The sequence below is a fragment of the Vigna angularis genome, chromosome 3 (genome assembly GCF_016808095.1).
Source record: "Vigna angularis cultivar LongXiaoDou No.4 chromosome 3, ASM1680809v1, whole genome shotgun sequence".
NCBI classification, from domain to species: domain Eukaryota; kingdom Viridiplantae; phylum Streptophyta; class Magnoliopsida; order Fabales; family Fabaceae; genus Vigna; species Vigna angularis.
In genome coordinates, this window is record NC_068972.1 from 40,614,344 (window position 1) to 40,639,340 (window position 24,997).

General features: G+C 37.3%; 2 protein-coding genes across 2 annotated transcripts; one reads left to right on the top strand and one right to left on the bottom strand.

The window, feature by feature from the left end:
* The first annotated feature begins 9,816 nt into the window (after positions 1-9,816).
* LOC108323731 (dof zinc finger protein DOF3.5-like) lies at positions 9,817-11,030 on the top strand. Its single transcript, XM_017556331.2, has one exon. It carries the CDS (start codon positions 10,113-10,115, stop codon positions 11,001-11,003), a length of 891 nt encoding a protein of 296 aa, XP_017411820.2. The 5' UTR covers positions 9,817-10,112; the 3' UTR covers positions 11,004-11,030.
* Positions 11,031-22,116: 11,086 nt separating this feature from the next.
* On the bottom strand, positions 22,117-23,595 carry LOC108324391 (uncharacterized). The gene is made up of 2 exons (XM_017557339.1): positions 22,480-23,595; positions 22,117-22,428 (listed from the first exon to the last, which is right to left on the bottom strand). The coding sequence occupies exons 1-2, from the start codon at positions 23,593-23,595 to the stop codon at positions 22,117-22,119; spliced, it is 1,428 nt and encodes a 475-aa protein (XP_017412828.1).
* Positions 23,596-24,997: the final 1,402 nt, after the last annotated feature.

Sequence of the window (24,997 nt, forward strand, 5' to 3'; positions counted from 1 at the left end):
GAAAGTTGGAAAGGTATGTCATCTCTGTACATTTCTTTTTCTCTTTTCGTTGAAGGTCTTTCTAAAGGTATTATTTTTTTTACTACACACCAATAATGTTTTTCATAAAAAAGAATATTTTCTCTCGTTTCTTTGGTATTGGTTATATCTCTCGCATCACGTGATATTTATTTATTTTATTTAAAAATAAATAATAAATAAAAAACTTCAAAATAAACAAAAAAATATTTCTTATCACGTATTTTCCTATAAAAAAATAATAATAAATCATAAAATAAATTCTATACGTACTCGTCGGCCTATGACCGCTTTCATTCCTTTTTTTCCCACAATTTTCAAAATAAAAGAATTTCTTCAAAATAAAAAAACGATGTCAATCCTAATCGAGTTCACTTTTCAAACAAACTCACAAACCTTTTTCTAGATAAAGAACTACGTGATCCTTGATTGTCCATCATAAATGGATATACGTAGGAGCAAGGTCAATCCTTGTCGGGTTCATAAAACAAAAAAAATATTTTTTGTTTCTTTATTTTTTTAATAGGGAAAATTAAACATTTTGAAAAATCAAGTTAACTTTATACATTTAATTAAAGGTACTGCTTTTGGGCTGACGCGATAGGGTGCTAACACCTTCCTTACGCGTAACCGATTCCCGAACCTAAAATCTAGTTTTCGTAGACCATGTCTTATTTTATGGTTTTCCATGGTTTTTCCATAATAAACTATGGTGGCGACTCCCAAAATATTTTCTTAAACCCGTTTGTTTTCGGTTCGCCGTCCCGTCGCGATCCCGGTTGCGACACCAAGCATGGTTACCCACCTTGGTATAAGAAAGCTGACAGAAATCAGGACAAAAAGATTGACTAGAGTTCTGCCAATATTTGCCAGAGCAGTTTTGGCCTAGAGGATGTTTAACCCACTCACCAGGCCAGCACCAATGTTGCCTTCAATTCTTTTACCCCAGAGCAGATGCAAAAGCTTCTCAGAATGATAGAAAAGGTTGATGAATCTACTCATAAGTTCAATCAGATGTAGAGAAATAACACAGAAGACAAACAAGGTACCCTTGCTTGGATTGTTGACACTAGGGCCACTAATCATTTGACCCATGAGAAAAGGAACTTTGTCACTTTTTATAAAATTAAGCCCATTTATGTCAGATTCCCAAATAACTCTGTTATCACTGCTGAACATGCAGGGACTGTCCAATTCTCTAAAGATTTTATTATTTTTAATGTTCTATATATTCATGAGTTTTCTTTTAATCTAATTTCTGTCCAAAGTCTTATCAAAGACTTAAACTGCAGTCTAACTTTTTTCTCTGAGATTTGTCAGATAAGGGAGAATTCTACATTGAAGATGATTGGGTGTGCTAATCCTTACAAAGGTATTTATTATCTACAAGCCTTTCCCAACCCTGACCAAGATTTCATTTTAAAGTCTGTTTTCTCTTATGAACATGTTGATGTAAATTTGTGGCACTATAGGTTAGGTCATCTAGGACACAAAACTGTAAAACAAATATGCGGAAATTTTCCTTATATGCAAATGACTCCTGATATTGTTTGTGATACTTACCACTATGCTAAACAACATAAATTGCCTTTTCCTGGAAGTGTTTCTTTGTCTACTGAATGTTTTGAAATGATTCACTGTGATATATAGGGTCCTCTTTCCATTTCCTGTGTTCTGGTCATAAGTATTTTCTTACTGTAGTTGATGACTATAGCAGACATACCTGAGCCTTTTTAATGAACAATAAAGGCTAAACTAGAAATTTATTACAAAACTTTATTGTCAAAGTTAAAAATCAGTTTGATAAAACTGTTAAAACTATTAGGTCAGATAATAGACCTGAATTTAATTGTGTTAACTTGTATGATTTGTATGGCATCAACCATCAAAAGAGCTGTGTTGAAACTCCTGAACAAAATTCTGTTGTGGAGCGCAAACATCAACACATCCTTAATGTGACTTGTAGCCTTCTTTTTCAATCTAATGTGCCTAATGCCTATTGGTCCTATGCTGTCACTCATGTTGTTTACCTAATAAATAGGTTACCTTCCCCTATTCTTAATAATAGAACACCTAATGACCTTGTGTATAATGCTCCTCCCACTTATTTGAATTTGAAAACTTTTGGGTACCTATGCTTTGCTTCCACTCTTGAAAACAACAAAAGTAAGCTTGACCCAAGAGCTAGGAAGGGAATTTTCCTTGGTTACAAGAGTGGTGTCAAAGGCTACATTGTTCTTGACATCAACATTAGGGAACTTTTCATAAGTAGAAATGTTATTTTTTATGAAGACATTTTTCCTTACAAAGACCAGCAAAGCAGAGAACTCAATAATAAAGAGGCAGACATAACTACTTTTCTTAATGATCTTCTAGGCAGCTAGAATTCTATTGATGATGAGAGACCTGTTGAAATGGACACCAATGATCAAAGGCTGACACAGTAGATTGCCACTAACAGCAATAGTAATGACAACACTGCTGATAGTGAAGAAAATCATAGTTGCAGGAGATCTAACAGAGTTAGAAGGGCTCCAGGGTATCTAAATGACTATGTGCATCAGGTTAATCAATCTTTATCTATGAAAAACAATTTTAAATCCCCTTATCCCATTTCTGATATGTTGTCTTGTGATCCTTTGTCAGAGAAACACTTGAAGTATACTATGGCCATCACTGCAAATAATGAACCTCACTGCAAATAATGAACCTCACTCTTAAGATGAGGCCAAAAACATGTGTGAATGGGTAGAAGCTATGTAGAGAGAAATCAAGGCCTTACAAGATAATAATACTTGGTATTTAACACAACTGCCTCTAGGAAAAACCCCATTGGTTGTAGATGGGTGTACAAGATTAAATACAAGGTTGATGGCACTATAGAAAGATATAAGGCTTGCCTAGTAGCAAAAGGCTATACCCAAAAGGAAGGGATAGACTATTTGGACACCTTCTCCCCTGTTGCCAAGCTCACTACTACTAGATTACTCATTGCTCTTGCAGCCTCCAAAAACTGGTTTCTACACCAGCTTGATGTGGACAATGCTTTCCTACATGGGGACCTAAATGAAGAAGTTTACATGGAGCCACCACTTGGTCTTAATGTCCATGAGAAGGGTCAGGTTTGCAGGCTCACTAAGTCTCTATGGGGACCTAAAAAATTATATTTTTTTCTCATTTCTGTCAACTATATTCAATCTAAGTCTGACCACTCACTTTTTATCAAAAAGACACCTACAGATTTCACAGCCTTACTTGTCTATGTAGATGACATCATATTGACAGGGAATTCCATGACAGAAATCAATCACATAAAGGTTCTTTTGCATAACAGATTCCAAACAAAAAATCTGGGAGAACTTAAATACTTCCTAGGCTTGGAGGTGGCCAGATCTAAGAAAGGGATTCATTTGTGTCAAAGGAAATACGCTCTAGACATCCTTAAGGAAACAAGAATGCTATGATGCAAATCATGTTCTACCCCATTTCTAAGTGATACAAGCTCATTGTATAAAATGGATAGCTACTTGGATGACCCTAGCTCCTATCGAAGATTGATAGGGAAGCTGCTCTATCTCACTAATACTAGACCTGATTTGTGTTTCTCTATTAATTTGTTAAGTCAGTTTATGCAATCTCCCACTAACTATCATTATCGGGCTGTGCAACATATTCTTAGGTACATAAAATCTAAGCCTTCGGAGGGACTATTTTTTGCAGTTGATTCTCCAATACACCTAAAGGCCTTCAGTGACTCAGATTGGGCAACCTGCTCTAATACTAGAAGGTCTACTACAGGTTTTTGCATCTTCCTTGGCTTATCCCTCATCTAATGGAAATCCAAGAAGCAAAGCACCGTTTCCAGATCTTCCACCGAAGTAGAATATCATGCTCTAGTAGCTACTGCATGCGAGATATAATGGATCCACTATCTTCTTCAAGATCTTCAAGTTCAAGCAGTTGGGACTCCTACTCTCTACTATAACAACAAGTCAGCAAGGCATATAGCTCATAACCAGAGCTTTCACGAGAGAACAAAGTGTATAGAGAACTGGATTGCCATGTTGCTCGTGAGAAGATCTAGGCTAATCTCCTACATCTCCTTCCAGTTCGCTTGGATGAACAGTTGGCTGACATTTTTACCAAGTTTGCCCATCGTGTACGGTTCCGATCCATCATCCCCAAGCTTGGATTAGTGAGTATACACCATCCAGCTTTAGGGGAGGCTATTGGGACTAAGATAGTCAGTCAAATTATTGTCAAAACATAGTAATCGGTTTATTTTGTTAATTAGGGTTTCTATTTTCTATTTTCCCCTTTCTTCCCAAGAACCCTATAAATAAGGTTTCCCTCTTTCCCTTCCAGTTGTAACAGAACATACAAAATCATATTCAAACACTGTAAAAGTTGAGTTTCGTTTTCTTACCTCCGTTTCTCTACTTCCGCTTCGATCTTCTCTCTCTGTCATACGCCTCTGCTTGCTTCCTCTTGCGAGCTCTTTCTCCCTCTTGAAAAATGAGAAGCTTCTCGAGGGTCTTACTTTTTTAAGGGTACCATTCCTAAAATTTAGAAATGTAAAATTCAATGCATATGAAATCAAGTATAGATGATATCTATAGAAAAAGTTATAACAAAAAGTAAGCAAATGTCTAATTAGCTTAAAATACAAAATATAAGAAAGTGTGTACAATAAGTCTACTTCATTACAATTAAAAGAAAATGATTTAAATATCAAAAAATTGATATTGAAAGTGGTTTTCAATTTACAAACATCCCAACATCCCATTAGTTTCTAGCTTATCGAACACTACTAATGAGTGCATGTTTATATCCCCAGTTAGTCTTTAATATTGAATTCTTCATTGATTTTTTTTAATTTAAAAGAATAATTTAATTAGGATTTGTTATAATTGAATTTATTGAACATAAGATACAAAAACAAGATAAAAGTAGCCTTTTAGTTGAATAAATATTCTTTAGATATTTTGAGGTGTATTAGTGTAGTTGTAGCTAAGTTGAGCTTATTGAAGTGTAAAAATAATTTGGTTAAAGTTTCATGACACCTTAAAGATAAATCCAAAAATAATAAATAATCAAAACCACAAGAAATCAAGTCAAACATTGGATGAAGAAGACAAGAAAAACATGAAAAAAAGTGAAGAAATTTGACTAAACCAGAAAAGGAGAACAAGCAACAAAAATTAGATCTTGTAATTTTCTCTACTTTTTTGTACAAAAATGGATTTGATTATTGATAAATGTTTATGATAAAAGATAATTTAGAAAAAGTATATCTTAAGATATTTTATTTGATGTTGTTAAATAATTACTTTATTTAACTATATCAATAAATATCAAAAATAATATTTTCATTTTTTTAATATAATAAATATTTTCTCAAATATTTTTATATCTCTACAACAATCAAATACATCTTGAAGATATTGGATTATTTATAAGATAGTTTGAGGAGATTACTTTATCATAAAGAAGATTACAATAATAGAAAAATAAAAATCCATGGCTAATCAAGTTCTATATAAAAAGACCAAGGGAAAGCAGAAACAACTCCTCGACTTGGAAGCATTCACCACTCCTGTCACTTTTATTTTCATCATGTATCTCACTCCATTCATGGAGGGCGGGCTAAGCTTCTAGGGTTATTTCAATGTAATTTCATTATGGATTTTGAGGTTAAGTTGAATTAATGTCTTTGTTTATGTTGATTATTGATTTGGATTATCTTTCATCTATGTCTTTTGTTTCTCAATCACATGAAAAGTACTAATTTTTACATAGTAGCTAATTAGTGAGGTGTTTTAATCTATACGCATGTTGATCGTGTGAGTTTAATGATTTTTAATTTTGATGGAGAATGTACTTTGATTGAAGTTAAAAACTTTCATATGATTAAATGAATTTTGCTACCAATTGATAATGTGCTTTTATTAGTGGTGAAAACTTCAACAATAATTAGTCAAGATTGTACTTTGATTAATTAACCTTTAATTTGGTTAGAAGATAAAAGAATAAGCATGACAAAATTTAATTGAAAATGTACTTTGGTTGAATTTATTGTGATTAATCTTGAAATGTCTTATTTTTAATTGAGAATCTACTTTTGGTTAAATGTAAGATCACCCTTAAATTAATTAAGAATGTACTTTAATTAATTTGAAACTCTAAAGCGATAATTAATTAAACAATAATCTTGGATAACAAACGGTGAATCTATTTTGGACAAATAGTGGAAGTTAACCTATTTTATTATAACTGTTTCAAAGTTTTTTTCTTTGTTTTTCATTCAAATTCACATCAATCTTCAATATTAATCTCATTAGGAAAGATTTTTACTTTTATCTTTAAGCATTACATTGTGTTTTACTAATTTTTAATAGTCTTTCATAAGAGTCGAATATTGAAAAAGTATTCTGTATTCGTTGAAAAATGACTCAGAGTTACTTTAACCTTATCTAATTTGTTAACTACTAACTTGATAATAGTGAAATTGCCTTGTTAAGTAGTAGTGATTTGATAGCGTCGACGATAGCGTATCAACTACCTAACCCAAATAATATACACACACACAAACACACTCTAGTAGATTTTGGCCTCTAGCCATGACATACCCATCACTCTACTATCCTTTTTCTCTGACTCCACCTTCCAAAGCAGAGTGCCAAGCTAGAAAGATCACACTCCTTTTCCTTGCTCAAATTAAGCACAAAACTGCAGGTATTGTCTAATGGATACCACTCATCATCTTACGACCTTCTCCATCCACAAGTCCTTCAGTCATTCTAAAAAAAGTTTGAGGAAAACTTCCACAAGGTGATTTACAATTCTAGAAAACACCTATCCGTGTTATTCCAGCAAGGTAAACCACTTTCTGAATCATTGTTCGATACCTTCATAAAGTGCTTGAAGTTAGCAGACTCAACAAATCAATCGTCTGATATGTGTACATATATACACCTATCAAACGATTGCCTCCCTTAGCACAAGTGATCGTTTGATGAGTACTTCGTATAGCAAGTACCTTACCTAACTATCACTCATATAGTTAACCCTCACTTGACCATTAAAGTATATGGTTTGATGTTATTCATTATCCTATAAGTTAGTCAAATAAAGCTAAACCCCATCACACTTTACCATATTGTTTTGAACTTGTCTAATATCCTTTCTTAGTTATCAACTACCCTTGTCTCTTCCACTATTGTAGTTAGAACTTTCACTCTAGTATTCTCCTAAAAACCTCTATCCATAGGAGGTTTTGACTAGAGCCACCCAAGGCTCACCACTATTACCCTAGATAAACAACACACCACATTTGATCATGGCATTTAATCATACATCAACAAGCATTATCATCAATGCACATACCAAATATAAACACAACCACATATATAACATATCAACATGTGTTTCATATCATCAACAATAATATCCACCAACATATTATAACAAAAAACACAAAAATGTTAGATTTCCTTACCTTGAAAAATATGTTCTTTTACCCAACAACTCAAACACGTGAGTATAGCCCACACCAGCTTACTCCACAAAGAAACACCCCAAACTAGGAATTTGAGCAAACCCACGATACCTCTGACACCCAACGACTATTACCAATCCCAATGACAACACATGCAAGCATAATCCCAAACTAACAAAACCAAGAAAAACTAGAAAGATTTACCTCTAGTCACATCCAACTTTCCCCGAGGACAACCACAACTGTAGAAGGAAGCAAGAAAGAAATGTAGAGAACAATATTTTGTAGAGAAGTATGATTTGTTTAATAATTCAACTCGATGATGGATATTTTTGACTTATGCATGCATTCCTTGAAAAGAGTCAAGCATTGAGTTACACATATTAAGCTCCTTAACCTTCTCACGAACAATTATCCACTAATTTCTCCCTCTCGTTGCACTATTGCTAACACGCGTAAGCGAAACTTCCTTACCATGTGGCTAACATGTGATAACGGTAATTCTTACCATTATCTGTGGTGCACTTTTATACCAAATCAACTCTCTTGAAGCTTGAAACCTCCTTAATCCTCTTTTTTATCTAACTTTGTGAATAAGTTTAGTTTAGGTTACACTTAGGGGTTTTCATCACTAATTCCCTCAGATTTTTGCAGGCAAATTGTGCGCATTGGAAGAGTATCAAAACCATCATCCAACTTTCCCCGAGGACAACCATAACTCTAGAAGGAAGCAAGAAAGAAATGTAGAGAACAATATTTTGTAGAGAAGTATGATTTGTTTAATAATGCAACTCGATGATGGATATTTTTGACTTATGCATGCATTCCTTAAAAAGAGTCAAGCATTGAGTTACACATATTAAGCTCCTTAACCTTCTCACCAACAATTATCCACTAATTTCTCCCTTGTTTGCACTGTTGCTAACACGCTTAAGCAAAACTTCCTTACCATGTGGCTAACATGCAACTGGACATCTCAACACATATGACAACATCTAACGCTTTCAACCTCAACTCGTCTTACCAAAATAAATGCTCTGATCATCTGCTATGTATATGTTACACTTACAATATCTACACAGTGTAGAACACACCTAATGTCTGATTAGTGCAACTTATACCCCTCATATAACACTCAACCAACAATTATCGTCTCCCCAACCAACACTACATTTATCTAGTGCAAGAATACATACTATGTGTTCATAAGCTACTGGAAGAATCTTCCTAGGATTTGACATGGTCTAGTAAACGTAGAAGAAAACATTGTGCATCTCAATGCTCTTCTTGTAGTAGGAGTAACTCATACAAACACATGATCCCAACCTCAAACTTAAGGGTCTTTTGTTTGCATATGACTTTTGCATATTACTTTTGCCTATTACTTTTGCCACTCTGAATTGCTTTCATTTGATTCTAAATCAACTTTATATTTTTTGTGGTTTGCTAGAGTAATTATGACCTACCAACATTGTCTCACTGTCTTGGAACCAACACAAAAGAGTCATACACCTCCTTCCATATAAGAACTCATGGGGAACTAACCCAATATTAGTGTGAAAGTTATTATTGTAAATGAACTCTACTAGGGTTGCATTTTCTCCCCAGATTATCCAAGACTCAAACCTTTAATGTATTATTCTACTTACCTTTTTCTAATTTTGTAAAATGGTTAGTCGACACCCAATTCTAAATGATAGGCAGGAAAAAGAAAATCTAAAAAGTAATATGTAATATAAGCTGAAATAAAGATGAAATTACGTGTTTGGAATTACATAAGGCATGTAAAGTCAAGAATATAATTCTTCATGTTAGGCATCTAAATATCAGTATTGAAAAAAGTTTGTAACTTATTCACAGCCTCAATTCCTAAGCATCATGAAGCACAGTTTATGAGCTATTTGTGATGTAAATTCTTCAATTTGCAACAGTTGGATTGGTGTGAAATGGTGAGTTCCCACTTTCTACTTTGAACGAGAGTAAGTGGTTGGGATGCTTACCCTTTTGTGGAAATGTGTTTCTCATATCTAGGCTGTCTGCTGTTGAAAGAAACCTGAAATGATGATATCGATGCCTTTGCTTCCCGACTCACCCTCATCACCACCACTCCCATCACGCCACGTGTCTTCAACACCGACACTTTCTATTAGCCTACGGGGTTGTGGTACACCACCAGGCCTACCTACCCCATGCATCCTCATGTGCATGCATGGTGCATACACATTCCCAAGATCATAATATCCATCATATCATGTGCATCAAATCAAACTTCACCACAACTCTCAATGTGCTTTGGGAGTTCAAGCCTCACTTCGACCACATATAACCCCTTTCTACACCAAATTAGCATTACCACCTTCTCTTAACTTGTCCCTCTTTCGCTCTCACACGAAAAGTGTGTGTATATACATGTTTTTCTATGAAACAAATGCAAGTAAGGTTTAAAAAAAAGTCTGCATTTATGATTTTGACCGTAATATCAAGATTTCTTTTATGTGTCTGCGACCATAGTACAACTTTAGTAGTAATATCAAGGTTTTTGTTGTGATTTTGACCTTAATATCACAACTTTAGTAGTAACATCAAGGTTTTTGTGATGATGGAGAGTGGATGGAAGGCGGAGGTTGAGATATCACCAAATTGTCCAAGGTGTGGTTCTTCCAACACCAAGTTCTGCTACTACAATAACTACAGCTTAACTCAACCCAGGTACTTTTGCAAAGGGTGCAGAAGGTACTGGACCAAAGGAGGCTCTCTTCGGAATGTGCCTGTTGGTGGTGGCTGCAGGAAGAACAGAAGAGGTAACAAGACCTTGTTGAGACAATCCATTGATGGTTTCACTTTCAAAACTTCATCATCATCACCTTGTGGGAATGCCACAGATCATAATAATAACCCTGTTGGGCATTCTTATGATCCCAGAATAAGGACTTCTGCAGCTTCTAGCTCCTCATCAGGGATGAGTGATGGACCAAATATTGATCTTGCACTAGTTTATGCAAATTTCCTCAACCAAAACCCCAGTTCTGAATCTGGGATTGAGAGCAGTAATCCAGATCAAGTTCGAACAGCTTTTGATCCTTCTCTGGAAAATAATTCAAGGCTATCAAACACAGATGTTTCTGATCCAAGTACTTTGCCTGAAGAAATTGCTCTTACTGGGTGTTTGAATCTTCCAGAACAACCATCCACACATTCTGCTGAGGCTAATAATGGTGGCCAAATATGCTATGGTGACTTCAACTCTATGCAGACTATTCAAAAAGATGGAATTCAGCAGTGTAGTAGTCATGGTGGTGCTGTGAATTTTGAGCTGCCGCCATTACCTGGTGAAGTGGAAGCCTCACATGATGATCATCATCATCATATGATGTGGTCAAATTCTGAGATGATGACATTTCAAGCCACGCAACCACCACTTCTTGGACCTGAAGTTCATGATGCAGACTTGTTAATAGGTAATTGGAGCCCCTTTGATTTGCCTTGAGATGTTTAAGAAAAATTATTCTGTTCATTTTTCATTGCTTGCTTGTTATGTTTAGAATGAATTGTTACTACTAAATAATAAATTTATAAATGTAAACACAAATTAAAAGTCTCTATTTAGTCTACACAGTAACACTACATACACTGAATTTATATACTGATAAACTCTCATTCCTGTGATGACGTCAATCTGGTTGTTCAGTTTTTGAGGTTTTCAATGGTTGTCAGAAAATTGAATTCTTCATCCTGTTACAGTTTCTAGGAAGAAACAACTCATGTTCCATAACTTGCATGACAGAGTGACACTGCTGTGCTGTGTTCACCTTTTATTTTCATTACAGTGAAAAAAATAAAAAGATAAAACCAAGTGAACTTTTTTTTATATAAATTTAAATTATCCTACCTATTTTAATTATAAATACTCTTATTTATAAGAGCTTTCATAAAGTGAAGTAATACGACATTTGATCATGATAAAGTAAGTTATACAGTGTAAGATTACTTTATATTATAGTTATTATAGTTAGTACTTAACCACACACACGATTAGGTTATTAGTTTTTAAAATATTTACATTAAATTTTATATCAATTTTAACTTTTATTAATTGATAAGTAAAAGATTTTATTCAGATAATTCATTACCATTAAATATTTTGTTTATAAAACAATCACGTGTTCATTTCATTTTCTTCTCAAAATTTTAGGATGAAATTTATCCATTGTCGGCATATTTTTCTCAATTATTACCATATCTCATTATCATTGTAGCCTACAACTATTCATAACGTCTCATAGTTGGTAGAAGTCTCGAGCATTCTCAACTATACTATTCCTTAAGGAATCTTCAGTATGATTATTGAAATCAACAAAAGCTACAAAAGTAACAAATGCAAATAAAATTCTTTATTATTAAATGATATTAATTATCATAGACTTTCTTCTCATTCTCTGCAATGGCTGCCGTTCGTAATAAAGAAAACAAAACTTTAGGAAGTTTAACATTCTCGTAACTCGCATAATTCGCCATCCATCTCAAAGTGTTTCCAATAAACTACGTACTCATCCCATTGGGTTTTATTGTTTTTGCTGAGTAATCCCTGTAGGATTCCAATTTTGTTTTATAATGAATTGCAATAAGTAGAAGTATCTCCAACCAATTAGGTTTTGAACCTTAAAATTTTTCTGTTTTGAACTTTAAATTTTGATGTATACTATAAATATCATGGACTGAAAACTTAGTTGTCGACCAACGTGGTTTTACTAGAAAGCATTTTAGGGTTTAAATAACTTGTGTTGAATTGAATCACCAACTTTGACAAGTACTAAGTCAGCACTGGGGCATATATGATAATTAATGCAGTTCACAATTAACTCAAAATCACTGGAATAACTGATTGGCCTAACCTAGTTGAAGATGAGCCACTAATTTCCCACAATTAGGTCAAAAAATTATGCCTATATATGCATTTTTTTTTAATGTTTGTGTGTGTGTTTATTTGACTTTCAACATTAAATGAACATAAATTGGCAAATTGGACATATTTTTGTGGTGAGATGACATGGTTCATTGGGAAATTCATGAACCATTCAGTTAACCACTATGTTTTGTACTTTATTTTGTCATAGAAGAAAATTTCAAAGTTTGAATATTTTGACGATAGTGTCCACCGACCTCAAACTGTGTGCAAATCACACGATCCCAGAAAAACCCACGATCCAATAAAGTGGGCCCCACAATCGGCTTCGATTTCATAAAGATAATGTATAATTTATTTACACGATTCATAAGATCCCTTTATCCAGGGACCATTTGGAAAATAATATAAGTTACGTTAATTTCACTGTAGATTTTCTTCAACAATCGTGATCTATCTTATTCTTTTTTTCCTTTTTTAGGGTTTGATCCTTTCTCATGTCTCATTCCTTTTCATTATGAGAGTGCTAATTTTTGTTCATGCCCTAAAATGGTCGTGGAGAAGGGGTGGCGCGGCTGGGTGGCATTACCGTGTGCAAGCTGTTGCTTTCTATGTGAACGTACGCTTTAATTTTGCAAGATGCTCGATTCGGAATATGTTGTAATTAATCTTACCATTGATAATAGATATTTACTCCATTCTATTGTACACTAATTATAGTTCTTTTTTTCTTAAAAAAATTGAATCTAATTTAATCTCATTGAAAAATATTATTAGTCAATTCAAGATATCCAATAATCTCAATCTTAAAAAAAATTAAATTATATAAACCATACCATTTCGGTTCTAAAAAGTATTTTTAGATGTTTTGGATTTGTTTTTGGGACTTGTTTCGGTATGTAGGGTCGACAACTAGATGTTCTAAAAAGTTTAGTTTGTCTCTCTTCTTCTAATATCTTGTGGTTCCTCTCTAGCAAAGTCCAAGTCCCAACAGATAAGCTAAAAGCACTCCGTAATCGTTTGGTTAATACTGTTTTGAGATTTCTAGAGTTGACTTTCTATATAGTTGACCGATCAGATGACATATATCTATCGATTTATATGGTACAGGACTTAAGGTGAATTTCTATAAAAATAAGATAAGAACCATAGGATTAGAGTCTAAAATCATCCAACGATTTTTAACAATTATAAATTGTAGTATTATGAATGTCCAATTTACATATTTAGGAATACATTTTTTTTAAAAACCGCACAAGCAATCAACTCTCTCAAGATGTGATAGCAAAAATCAGAAAAAAAAATACTAGTTGTATGGAAAAGAAGATATATCCTTTGTGAGCATAGTCAATTCAATAAAATGTCATATCTACCGTCCTATTATTTTACTAATGAATGTTCAAAATGCCATCAAGTGTAGGGAAAATAATTAAGAAAGTACAAAAGAAGTTTTCATGGGAGTGGGGACAAAAATATTTCATTGATAAAATGAAAAAAATGTAAAACAGAGTAAGAAGGTGGTTAAAATGAACTTGAAACTCATCAACACAACCTTAGTGAGAAATGGAAATGAAGGCTAGGAAAGGAAATACAAGATTGTGGGAAGAGATTATGGACTTAGAATATGGGTCTTGCAAACCCTTAAACTAGATGAAAGACAATAATATGAATATCATTGGAAATGGAATTTGGAATGAAAAGGAGAATCATTCAAACGAGAGAAATATGTGATGAATACATTGATGCAAGAGTTAGATGGATGCATTCTACAGATATACATGAACAACGAAGGGTTATTTCAAACAAAAATCTACCTTGTGAAATTAGCATAGTAAGACACAAAATGAAATTATAGAGAGGTAGATGTGGGAAGTAAAAGATGTGTAATGCGTATAAATGGTGACAAATCAAATACTCATTTATTTTTCAGTCGTAGGGTGTCTGGGCACATATAGAAGATATGTTACAATTGGTCTAGGGTTAGTTTAGAACACCACAACAATGCAAAGAATAATTGTTACCTCAATTCAAACTTCTAGGAATGAATGACAAATGGAACAAAAGTTTGAATGTGTACGACGGTCAGTCGGTGGTAATTATTTGGAATATTTGGAACGAAGGAAACAATATAACTTTTACGAACTTCAAATTGATGTTAAGAAAGTGTTCAACACAAATTAAATAACGAGTCTGGATCACAAATAAGTATAAACATCTTTTTTTACCACTGTTATTTTCGGATGTTCATAATATTTGTACTAAAATCTTAATTTATTCCTCAAAGTCTCCAGTTTTCTCAATTGAATCCTCAATTTTTTAAAATATGTAATAAATAAGTAGACAAAAAAGCATCAAGATATACTTGGCAAGTAATGTGAATAAGTTTATTAAGTGAAAATGGGATTTAAATTATGATGTGAAATTGGAGTTTAATTTAGGTTTAATATCTCTTTAGATCCCTATTTTTGGCCAGAATCTCAAATAGGTCCTTTTCTTTTTCGGTGTCTCAATTGGATCCTTATTTTTGTAAAATTGAATCAAATAAAAGCTTTCCGTCAAATTGATGAAACGTCATTAAGGAGGGTGTGCCGTGGCATGCTGACAGTGTAATTTTTTATTACGTGGCATTAAAAACGTGATTGAATTGTATTTTTTTTATTTTTCAATTAAAAAATGCAGTGTACATAGTGGAAACATGTTTTTAACTAAGGGCAAAGTTGGAAATGAAATAAAATAAAGTGGTGAAAGCCCCATTGTCCTCTGCAATTGCGAAATGGAATTGAAATTGGGGGAAGTTGAGGTTTAGGGTTCGTGGGAGAAAAGAAAGTCGTTGTTCATCTTCTTCGATTGGAAGTGCGAGTGTTGGTCAATGAAGAACATCGGCATGAGATAACGCTGCATGTGCGACTGGAACAAGTTGAAGCACGAGGTGATCTATGGGACCTTGTGTCGTTGGAAGCGCGAGGCAGAAGCACGTGGTGAGTGAAGGTTAATCTGAATGAAGGTCAGTGTTTGTGCTTTATCGTCTTGCTTTTTATAGTTGGGAAAGTACAATATTCGGTGGTGGTCCCCCATTGATATATGGTTTGGTTTGCGTTCGGTTGAGTGTGTTTTGGTGGTTCCCCATTGATATATGGTTTGGTCTGTGTTCGGTTGAGTGCATTTTGGTGGTTCCCCATGTATGTTTAAAGTTATTTGAGTTTGTGTGACTGCGTTTTGTTATTGTTTTAATATTTTTTTTTTGTCATCATATTTTTGCATAATAGGTGTGTGTAGATATATTTATATTGTGTTGTGCGTAATGGACGACGCTATTGAATGTTGTTTCCACCATAGAGGGAAGTTCATTAATGATGGTAGCTTGAAGTATGAAGGGGAGACAACAACTTTGTCCTTTGACCCTGATATGTGGAGTTATTTTGTAGTTTTTAGTGCAGTGAAAAGTTTTGGATATGATAATTTTAAACATTTATGGTACTGTGTAGGGGGGTTTAGTGTGGGAAAATAGGTTGGAAGAATTGATTGATGACACTGGTGCCATGCTTATGGCTAACTTAGCTAGGCTTATTTATACGTTGAACATGTTGTTTCTGAGGATGAAGTGATACATATGCTTGATCAAGAACTATGTTCATCAATCACTTTTATGTCAGACCAACAAAAGGTAATAATCATATTTAATTTGGTTCTTTCCTACATTAATTCCTTAGTTACATATGGTTGTAACTGTTCTTTATAATTTTAAAACCACAGGGTCTACTACCAGCCATACAACAACTACTTCCTAGTGTTGACCAGAGGTTTTGTGTGAGACACTTATATTCTAACTTTAGGAAGAAATTTCGTGGTAAAAATCTGAAACGGCTGATGTGGAGGGCAACTACTACTACTCATCCACAAAATTGGGAGAGGGAAATGAGAAACATTAAAGATGTCAATGAAGACGCATTCAAGCATTTGACAGCCATCCCTCCAAGGTTTATCTTTTGTACTTTCTAATTTATAGCACTTATTGTATTAAGTATGTTTCTGCAAATGTTTGAATATTGTTCATATCATGTTGGGGTGATGGGGAAGGAGCCAAACGACTACAGGCAGTAGGCACCGTTCAGTTGAGTGCTTTATTTTAGTGCTTCATTTTCATTGTTATTATAGATACTGGTCAAGGTCCAGATTCAGTCCAACACCAAAATGTGACACATTGGTCAACAATATGAGTGAGGTTTTCAATAGTGTCCTCCTTCATACCAAGACTAAACCAATCATAACAATGCTGGAAGAAATCAGGGTGTACATCATGAAAAGATGGGACAAAACAGGTCTAAGATACAGTCCTTTAACGGATCGATTATCCAAAGATCTAGACTAGATTTACAAAGGAATTCCAATCAACCAAGAACTGGATTCCTACGTAAACTTTCTTCTCCACTTCTGAGTTGTATTGTACTTTCCTCATTCATTGTTATAAACTTTCTTCATTTTTTTTCACAATTGGTCAGCAAATAAATGGTTTGAAGTGAGACATGTCTCCCACAGTGGAGACAAATTTGTTGTAAACATAGACGACTTGTCATGCCCTTGTAGGAGATGGAGCCTCACAGGAGTTCCCTGTTGTCACTCGCTAGCCGCAATGAAGTTTCTCAACATTGATGGACAACAGTTCATCCCACCTTGCTTTATGAAGTCCACCAATGAAGAAACATATGCATCAATCGTATACCCCATCAACGGTAACAACATGTGAGACCTAACACCATATCCAGATGTCATGCCTCATACCAAAAAGGTTATGCTTGAAAGACCTAAAAGGAAAAGAAGATTGGAACAGTGCGAGATAAAAAAGGATGATTCTCGATTAACCAAGACTGGTTTATGCAAGAGATGCGAGCTATGCCTCGGAAATAAGATGCCAACTGAAAAAAAAATAATTTATAAATAAAAAATATATGCGAATATTTTAAAATTTATAAATACTCGTGTATATATATATATATATAAATATTTAAAAAATATATATTTTAAAATTTTTAAAATAAAATTTAAGTATAATTATAAAACAAAATATAATGTATAATAGAAATTAAATTAAATATAAATTAAAATTTAATTTTAATTAAATTAAACTTAATAAAACATAAATTAATTTTAATCTTAATTTAATTTAACTTAAAAAATATAAATTAAATTTTTATTTTAATATTTTTTGTAAAAAATAAATATCAGTAAATGTAAATATTATGATATTACATTCAACTTGTTTATAAAGAAATATTAAAATACTTGTTATATTTGTAAATAATAAATATTTACCAATACTAAAATATGAGATATTTTATTTCATCCTGAAAACTACTACCAGTAAATTTACTTATTGTTTTGAGGTCAAATACAAGAAATAAAAATCTATATAGGACAAATGAGAATGACTAATTCATCAAGTTTAAACCCGCAATCAAAGGAATCAATGTTTTGTTTAAGAATTCTACTTTGTTTTCACTTTGGCAGTCGGAGCCATAAAGTTGGACCTGTCCTCCATTGGAGGGCATTCACATATAGTAAAATATATGTGCCCTAGATATAACGATTTCACCATCTTCAACTTCAACTACCCTTCACAGATTTTGACACTTTCTATTTTCCAGTACAGAAACTAGGTATTCATTCCACGCATACCAAAATGGAAAAAATCTAGGTTAAGATTTCATTTCAAATTAAGGGGAAATCCATATTGTTTCGGTATAATAGTTGAGGCCGAGAAATAAATCTGATGAGTCACGTCTTTTCCTCCCAGCAATGTAGTTATTTCCACGTCTTCTTCCAATACAGAACTCTTTGAAAAAAATGGGGTGGGTACTTGCAAAGGCACTCCGACGCTCAAGTCAAAAAAAGGAAATGATAGAACCTTTTTAGTTCAAAAGTAGAAGAAAATCAATATTCTCCTCCTAAATCTCTCTCAGAAAAACGTACCTTTTTTCCTTCTGGTTTTTCATATTTAACCTAACAATAAGATAAACCGTTTACCTAAAAATCCGGTTGGTTGGAGAATCTGACTACTTGGAAAACACAACCGTTAGGTCGTGCTTGATACTAGGTTAATTGATTCCGTGATTTGCGACATTATGGCCAGATATTTCTAACCGCTTGTTCTTTAGTTTATTAGGATTAATATATCCATTTTGACTAAAATTGACCGAACGTCTTCTCTCTGACCTTTGACTGGATTGACGTGACCTCGTGAACTAATGTTAACCGTTTAGTTCAATCAACAGACGATCGCTAAAAGACGGTCGTTGAATGATTGATGTCAGAAGCGGCGATGACAAGCATATAATATGACGAACGATTACTCTACCTAATGGGTGGACGATCGTTCAGGAATGGTCATAAGACAACTCGTTATCGTGTGCTTTATTTATCCTTAGTGGTCGTCTAGGTTGCCAGTCGATCGACTCAGATATCCTACCATACATAATGCCCCCCGAGTCCGAGTAAACGAGTGTGGTTTAAGCATGTGAGTTTACTGTAGGACGTTGAGTGTACAGTTATTGGGTAAGGTAAGTGTTACGCATCGTTTTGGCGAAAGGCTCTAGGGTTTCCCGCCTTTGGGGGTATACGTAAAGACATGAAAACAGAGCCGTTGGATTAAGTTGATCCTACGGCGCATGGCGCTCTGCCTTCATTTGCGTCTTTAACACGAAAGGGAATGTGAAAAGGTGTAATACTTTTGCCGTAACCAAAAAGCATCCTTTCCCCTCCGGTGACGGTGCTCCTGTGTTGCTGCGAGTTGATTCTGCTTCCATACGAACCCGCCAGGTAAATCTTAATCCTTTCTCCGTTCTAGTGTGCTTATTGCCGATAATGGAAGAAAAGGGGCAGAATGCCCGTGTTGATACACCGGGATCATCGTCGACGGCGGAGCGTCATGAAATCACCACCATTCTTAGCAGTGAAAGTGCGTTCTTGTACAGAAACGTGTTGAGTGAAGGTCCGGAAGATTGCGCTATGCCCACGACTTGTGGTGGCAACTACGATTGGGCTTCGCGGGAAGTAAGTGATTTCCGTAGCTTGTTTAGCAGTAATTTAGTACTAGCAGATTAGGTAGAGAATAGTTGTATCTTGAGAACCCTAGGTTACAGATCTTGCGTCAAGTTGGTGGCCTGTCGTGAGAATGAAAGAGTTTTTCATGGAAGAGAGAACGCCACCAACGATTTTTTCTACTTCTATGCCCCACCGTTTTATGATCTGTATGTGAGATTGCCATTAACAAAATTTCAAATGGAAGTTCTAAGAACCCTAAACGTTGCGCCCACCCAACTGCATCCCAATAGTTGAGGGTACATTCAGGCGTTCGCTGTTATTTGTCAGGCCTTGGCTATTAGGCCTACTGTGACGCTGTTTTTGCGTTTCTTTAGATGTCGTCCTGTCGCTAGGAAGGGTTGGGTGTCTTTAATTTCTGAGCCGGGTGATGCTCTCCTAGAACTTTACTCGCAGTCGTACAGGGGCTTTAAAGACAAATTCTTTAAGGTGTCGATTCTCGACTCAGGGCGGGCGCACTTTTTTGATGAAGATGGGAGCCCGAAATTTCCTCTGTACTGGACGCCGGATCCATTGAGATTCACCTCGTGGGCTGAGGATAAAACGAAAATTGAAGAATTAGAAGCTCTGAGTGTGTTGACGGCATTGCCACGCCCCTTTTCTTCCCGTCGGCTCATAAATTGTCTTGAGCATGATGATTTCGACTCGAGGGTATTCGGTATGTTTCTCTTATTGTTATTTTTGTATATTAATTGATTGTTGCTGACCGTGTTGGAGGGACTTGTATTTGGCAGAGATAATGGGGAGAAAGGGATCAATCCGCAATTGGTTTCAAGCCATCGACACTGGTAAGGCGGGTGTTGGACGTCCAAGCCCATCTTCCAAACCTACTCAAGCCCTTCCGCCTCTTCCGAGCATGCGGTCGGCTTCTCCTGACGAAGTAGTGATCGTTGAGGAGCAGCCGCTGGTAAGGAAACGGAGGGGCAAAGCGATCGACACCACTGGCGCTGCGTCAAAGAGGATGAAGGAAACTAAAGAGGAGATGAATCGTCCTCTCCCGAACAGCGTATGGGATTCATCCTTCAATCTGAGCCATAAGATCGAGTTCAACCTGGATGACTTTGAAAAGAAGGTGGTGGAGAGCATGACGGAGTAACAAATGGCCGACGCCATGTTAGAATTGGCGAGTCGAACAGCCATGGCTGCTTGGCACATGGCGTATGCTTCCGATAGGGGCGTGTTGAGGGTTGAGTTGGAGAAGGCGCGGACGCAACTGAAAGAGCTGACGGAGGTCCACGCTAGCTGCAACCAAAAGCAGAAGCAGTCGGAGCGGTTAATGTGTGAGGCCCAAGTGCTGTTGAATGGTGCTCGCACAGCCGGCCTGGCTCTGAAGAAAGAACGGGATGAGCTTCAGATAGAGTCAAAGAAGACTGTGGCGGCATTGACTAAAGAGAGGGATGATCTACTTGCTGCGGCGGTCGAGGATCGAGAAATAAGAGAAAAAATGATCGAAGCCATAGTCGTGGAACACACTAGAGGTTTCAAGAAAGCTTTGAGGCAGGTCACGCATCTCCTACAAGTATTTACTGAGGGAGTGGCATTTGATGTGAGGAAGGATGTGTATGAGGGTCAAATGTTGCCCTTAGGTGAGATTCCAGAAGACGCCTTCTTGGAGACTGAAGACGGTGTTAATGATGAGGCGACCGCTGTTGAGGAACCCAATGAGGCGGCCGCTGCTGAGGAACCCACTGTTGAAGCTGCTAGAGAATCCGTTGTCGGATCTCCAAACATTGTAATAGATTAGGTCGTAGGATTTTGATGTGACTATGTACTCGTATTTTGTTTGTCTGGAACTTTTGTTTTATAGATATTGGTCATCTATGAAATATATATTTGTTATGACGTTGTTAGCATTGTTGTGTGAACGATAAAGTGTCCTCGTACTAGTGTGAGGTAGACGTTGGTAAGGTCTATGAACGATCGTTTAGTTCGAATGTGCTGGGTGTTCTAGGGTGAACATCTACCAGGGGAGTATATCCTGAATGTAACTGGGTGTTCGAGAGAGAACATCTACCAGAGGGAGTGTATCCCGATTTATCATGGTGCGGATGTTCCAAGGTGAACCTTTATCAGGCCGAATAGTTGCTTGGATCTGGCTGCTCGAGGGCGACCATGTAACATGCCAAGCGATTTTGGAAAATTTGACCTTGGGACTTGACAAGTGAGAACAACATAAATGAAGAATAGAAAAGATATTCTTTATTGTAAGTGAGAAAAATAATGTGTCATGAACATAAAAACTAATGAACTTCAACTGAAATAATATTTGAGGTGAGTAGCATTCCACGTGTTGGGGACGGTTTGTCCATTGAGGAGCTGAAGGCGGTATGCCCATTCATCAGGTCCTCAACGATGCGAAACGGTCCTTCCCAGTTGGTTGCTAACTGACTGTGTGCTGGGTTGTTTCCTGCTTCTCCTCGTTTCCGCCACACAAGATCGCCATTTTTGAAGGCTCGGGGCTTGACCTTAGTGTTATAACGGCGGGAGAGCATTCTTTTTTGGGCTTCTGCACGAGCGGTGGCGACTTCTCGACGCTCGGGCAGCGTGTCGAGATTCATCTGCAACTATTCATCATTAAGGGTCATATTGGTGATGTTGTGTCTTAGTGATGGCTCTCCGACCTCGACTGGAGCATGGCATCAGTGTCGTATGTCAAATTGAATGGAGTGTCCCCAGTGGATCCGTGCGGGGTGCATCTATACGCCCATAGGACTTCGGGTAGTTCTTCCACCCATAAACCTTTAGCCTCGCCAAGTCGTTTTTTCAATTCTGTGAGCAGAGCTTTGTTCGCGGCTTCTGCTTGTCCATTAGTTTGTGGATATTCTACCGAGCTGGTCACATGTTTAATCCCCAGGCTGCTGAGGAATTCCTCTAACTTTTTCTCAATGAAATGTCTGCCGTTGTCGGTGATGATCTTTTGTGGCAGACCGAATCAGCATATCAAGTGCTAGATGAATTTTTGTACTCGCTGGGCGTTGATTATGGACAGTGGTTCGGCCTCTATCCATTTGGTGAAGTAGTCGACCGCCACTAGGAGGAATTTGTTCTGAGTTTTTGCGATTAGCAACGGTCCAACTATGTCAATTCCCCATTGGGCGAACGGCCATGGGGAGATGATGCCATGCAATTCTTCAGGAGGGACGCGGAAGTCATGACCGTGTGCCTGGCACGAGAGACATTTCTTAACAAATATCTCACAATCTTGGTCGATTGTTGGCCAGTAATATCTTGCGCGTAGTACGCGCGCTCTGAGCGTACGTTTGTCAGAATGAAAACCGCAGATCCCGGTGTGGAGCTCGCGTAGGACGTAGTCTGCCTCGTCCGTCGATATGCACTTCAACAAGGGTGTGTTGTGGCCACACCTGTATAGGTCGTCGCCTATGTATAGAAAGCGTGCGATACGTTTTGAGTCACTTGCGGTGACCTTTTCCCCTCGTTCCTGCTTCATCATCAAGTCCTGTATGTTCTGTCTCCAATATGTTTCCTGCATCAGAACATCGGTGACGAAAGCTTCCACGACTGGGTGGTCGAGTGTCATCTTGATGATTGAAGATAACTGTGCTCTCTCCTTGGAGTGAGTCAATTTAGACAGGAGATCTGCCCTTGCATTTTGCTCCCTAGGCACATGAATAATGCTGACCTCGTCAAAATCCCTGAGGAGGGTGCTAGTTTTGTGGAAATAACGCAGTAATTGATTATCTTTAACCTGATAGGTTCCGTTCATATGCCCGACCACCAATTGTGAATCCATCCTGCACTTTAATCGAGCGACCGTTAGTTCTTTGGCTAGGGCTAGACCAACAATCAAAGCTTCATACTCTGATTGGTTGTTGCTGGCTTGAAACCAGAACGTGATGGCTTGCTCCACGACTAGACCATTTGGTCCTTCTAGAACAATACCCGCTCCCCCTCCCCCTCTTTTGTCCGAGGATCCATCCACGTTAAGGAGCCACCTCGGCTCTGAGCCGTCAGGTATGGGTGTCAGCTCGGCTGCAAAGTCTGACAGGTGCTGACCTTTAATGGATCCCCAAGGTTCATAACGGAGTCCAAACTCAGAAAGTTCCACTGACCATGAGACCATCCTCCCTGCCAGGTCGGGTTTTCTCTTGGCGATGGGGTGATTAGTTCAGACAACCACCTGATGACTCTAGAAATACGACCGAAGTCGACGTGAAGCTGTGAGCAGGGCCAAGGCTACCTTTTCGATTTGGGAGTACCGTTCCTCTGCCCCCTGCAGCGTGCGACTGACAAAATATATCAGCTTAAGGGCGGGGGTCTCCTGTACCAAAGCGGCACTTACAGCATGATGGGACCCTGCGATGTACAATTGTAAGTCGGATCCGGCTACTGGTCGCGCCATGATTGGAGGGCTGGTGAGAATGTATTTAACAGCACCGAAGGCTTTTTCACAATCATCGTCCCAATGTTGGGTGGTGCCCTTCTTCATGTACGCTGCGATGTACAATTGTAAGTCGGATCCGGCTACTGGTCGCGCCATGATTGGAGGGCTGGTGAGAATGTGTTTAACAGCATCGAAGGCTTTTTCACAATCATCGTCCCAATGTTGGGTGGTGCCCTTCTTCATGTTCTTCACCTTCTTCATGTTCTGTCTCCAATCTGTTTCCTGCGTCGGAACATCGGTGACGAAAGCTTCCACGACTGGGTGGTCGAGTGTCATCTTGATGATTGAAGATAATTGTGCTCTCTCCTTGGAGTGAGTCAATTTAGACAGGAGATCTGCCCTTGCATTTTGCTCCCTAGGCACATGAATAATGCTGACCTTGTCAAAATCCCTGAGGATGGTGCTAGTTTTGTGGAAGTAGCGCAGTAATTGATTATCTTTAACCTGATAGGTTCCGTTCATATGCCCGACCACCAATTGTGAATCCATCCTGCACTTTAATCGAGCGACCGTTAGTTCTTTGGCTAGGGCTAGACCAACAATCAAAGCTTCATACTCTGATTGGTTGTTGCTGGCTTGAAACCAGAACGTGATGGCTTGCTCCACGACTAGACCATTTGGTCCTTCTAGAACAATACCCGCTCCCCCTCCCCCTCTTTTGTCCGAGGATCCATCCACGTTAAGGAGCCACCTCGGCTCTGAGCCGTCAGGTATGGGTGTCAGCTCGGCTGCAAAGTCTGACAGGTGCTGACCTTTAATGGATCCCCAAGGTTCATAACGGAGTCCAAACTCAGAAAGTTCCACTGACCATGAGACCATCCTCCCTACTAGGTCGGGTTTTCTCTTGGCGATGGGGTGATTAGTTCGGACAACCACCTGATGACTCTGGAAATATGGCCGAAGTCGACGTGAAGTTGTGAGCAGGGCCAAGGCTACCTTTTCGATTTGGGAGTACTGTTCCTTTGCCCCCTGCAGCGTGCGGCTGACAAAATATATCAGCTTAAGGGCGGGGTCTCCTGTACCAAAGCGGCACTTACGGCATGATGGGACGCTGCGATGTACAATTGTAAGTCGGATCCGG

Bases quoted from the DNA above. Each gene is read 5' to 3' on its own strand.
- LOC108323731 (XM_017556331.2), top strand. From the start codon at position 10,113: ATGATGGAGAGTGGATGGAAGGCGGAGGTTGAGATATCACCAAATTGT.
- LOC108324391 (XM_017557339.1), bottom strand. From the start codon at position 23,595: ATGGTCTCATGGTCAGTGGAACTTTCTGAGTTTGGACTCCGTTATGAA. The intron at 22,429-22,479 runs GTACAAAAATTC...CTGCCACAAAAG, and splicing joins CCATAATCAACGCCCAGCGA to ATCATCACCGACAACGGCAG.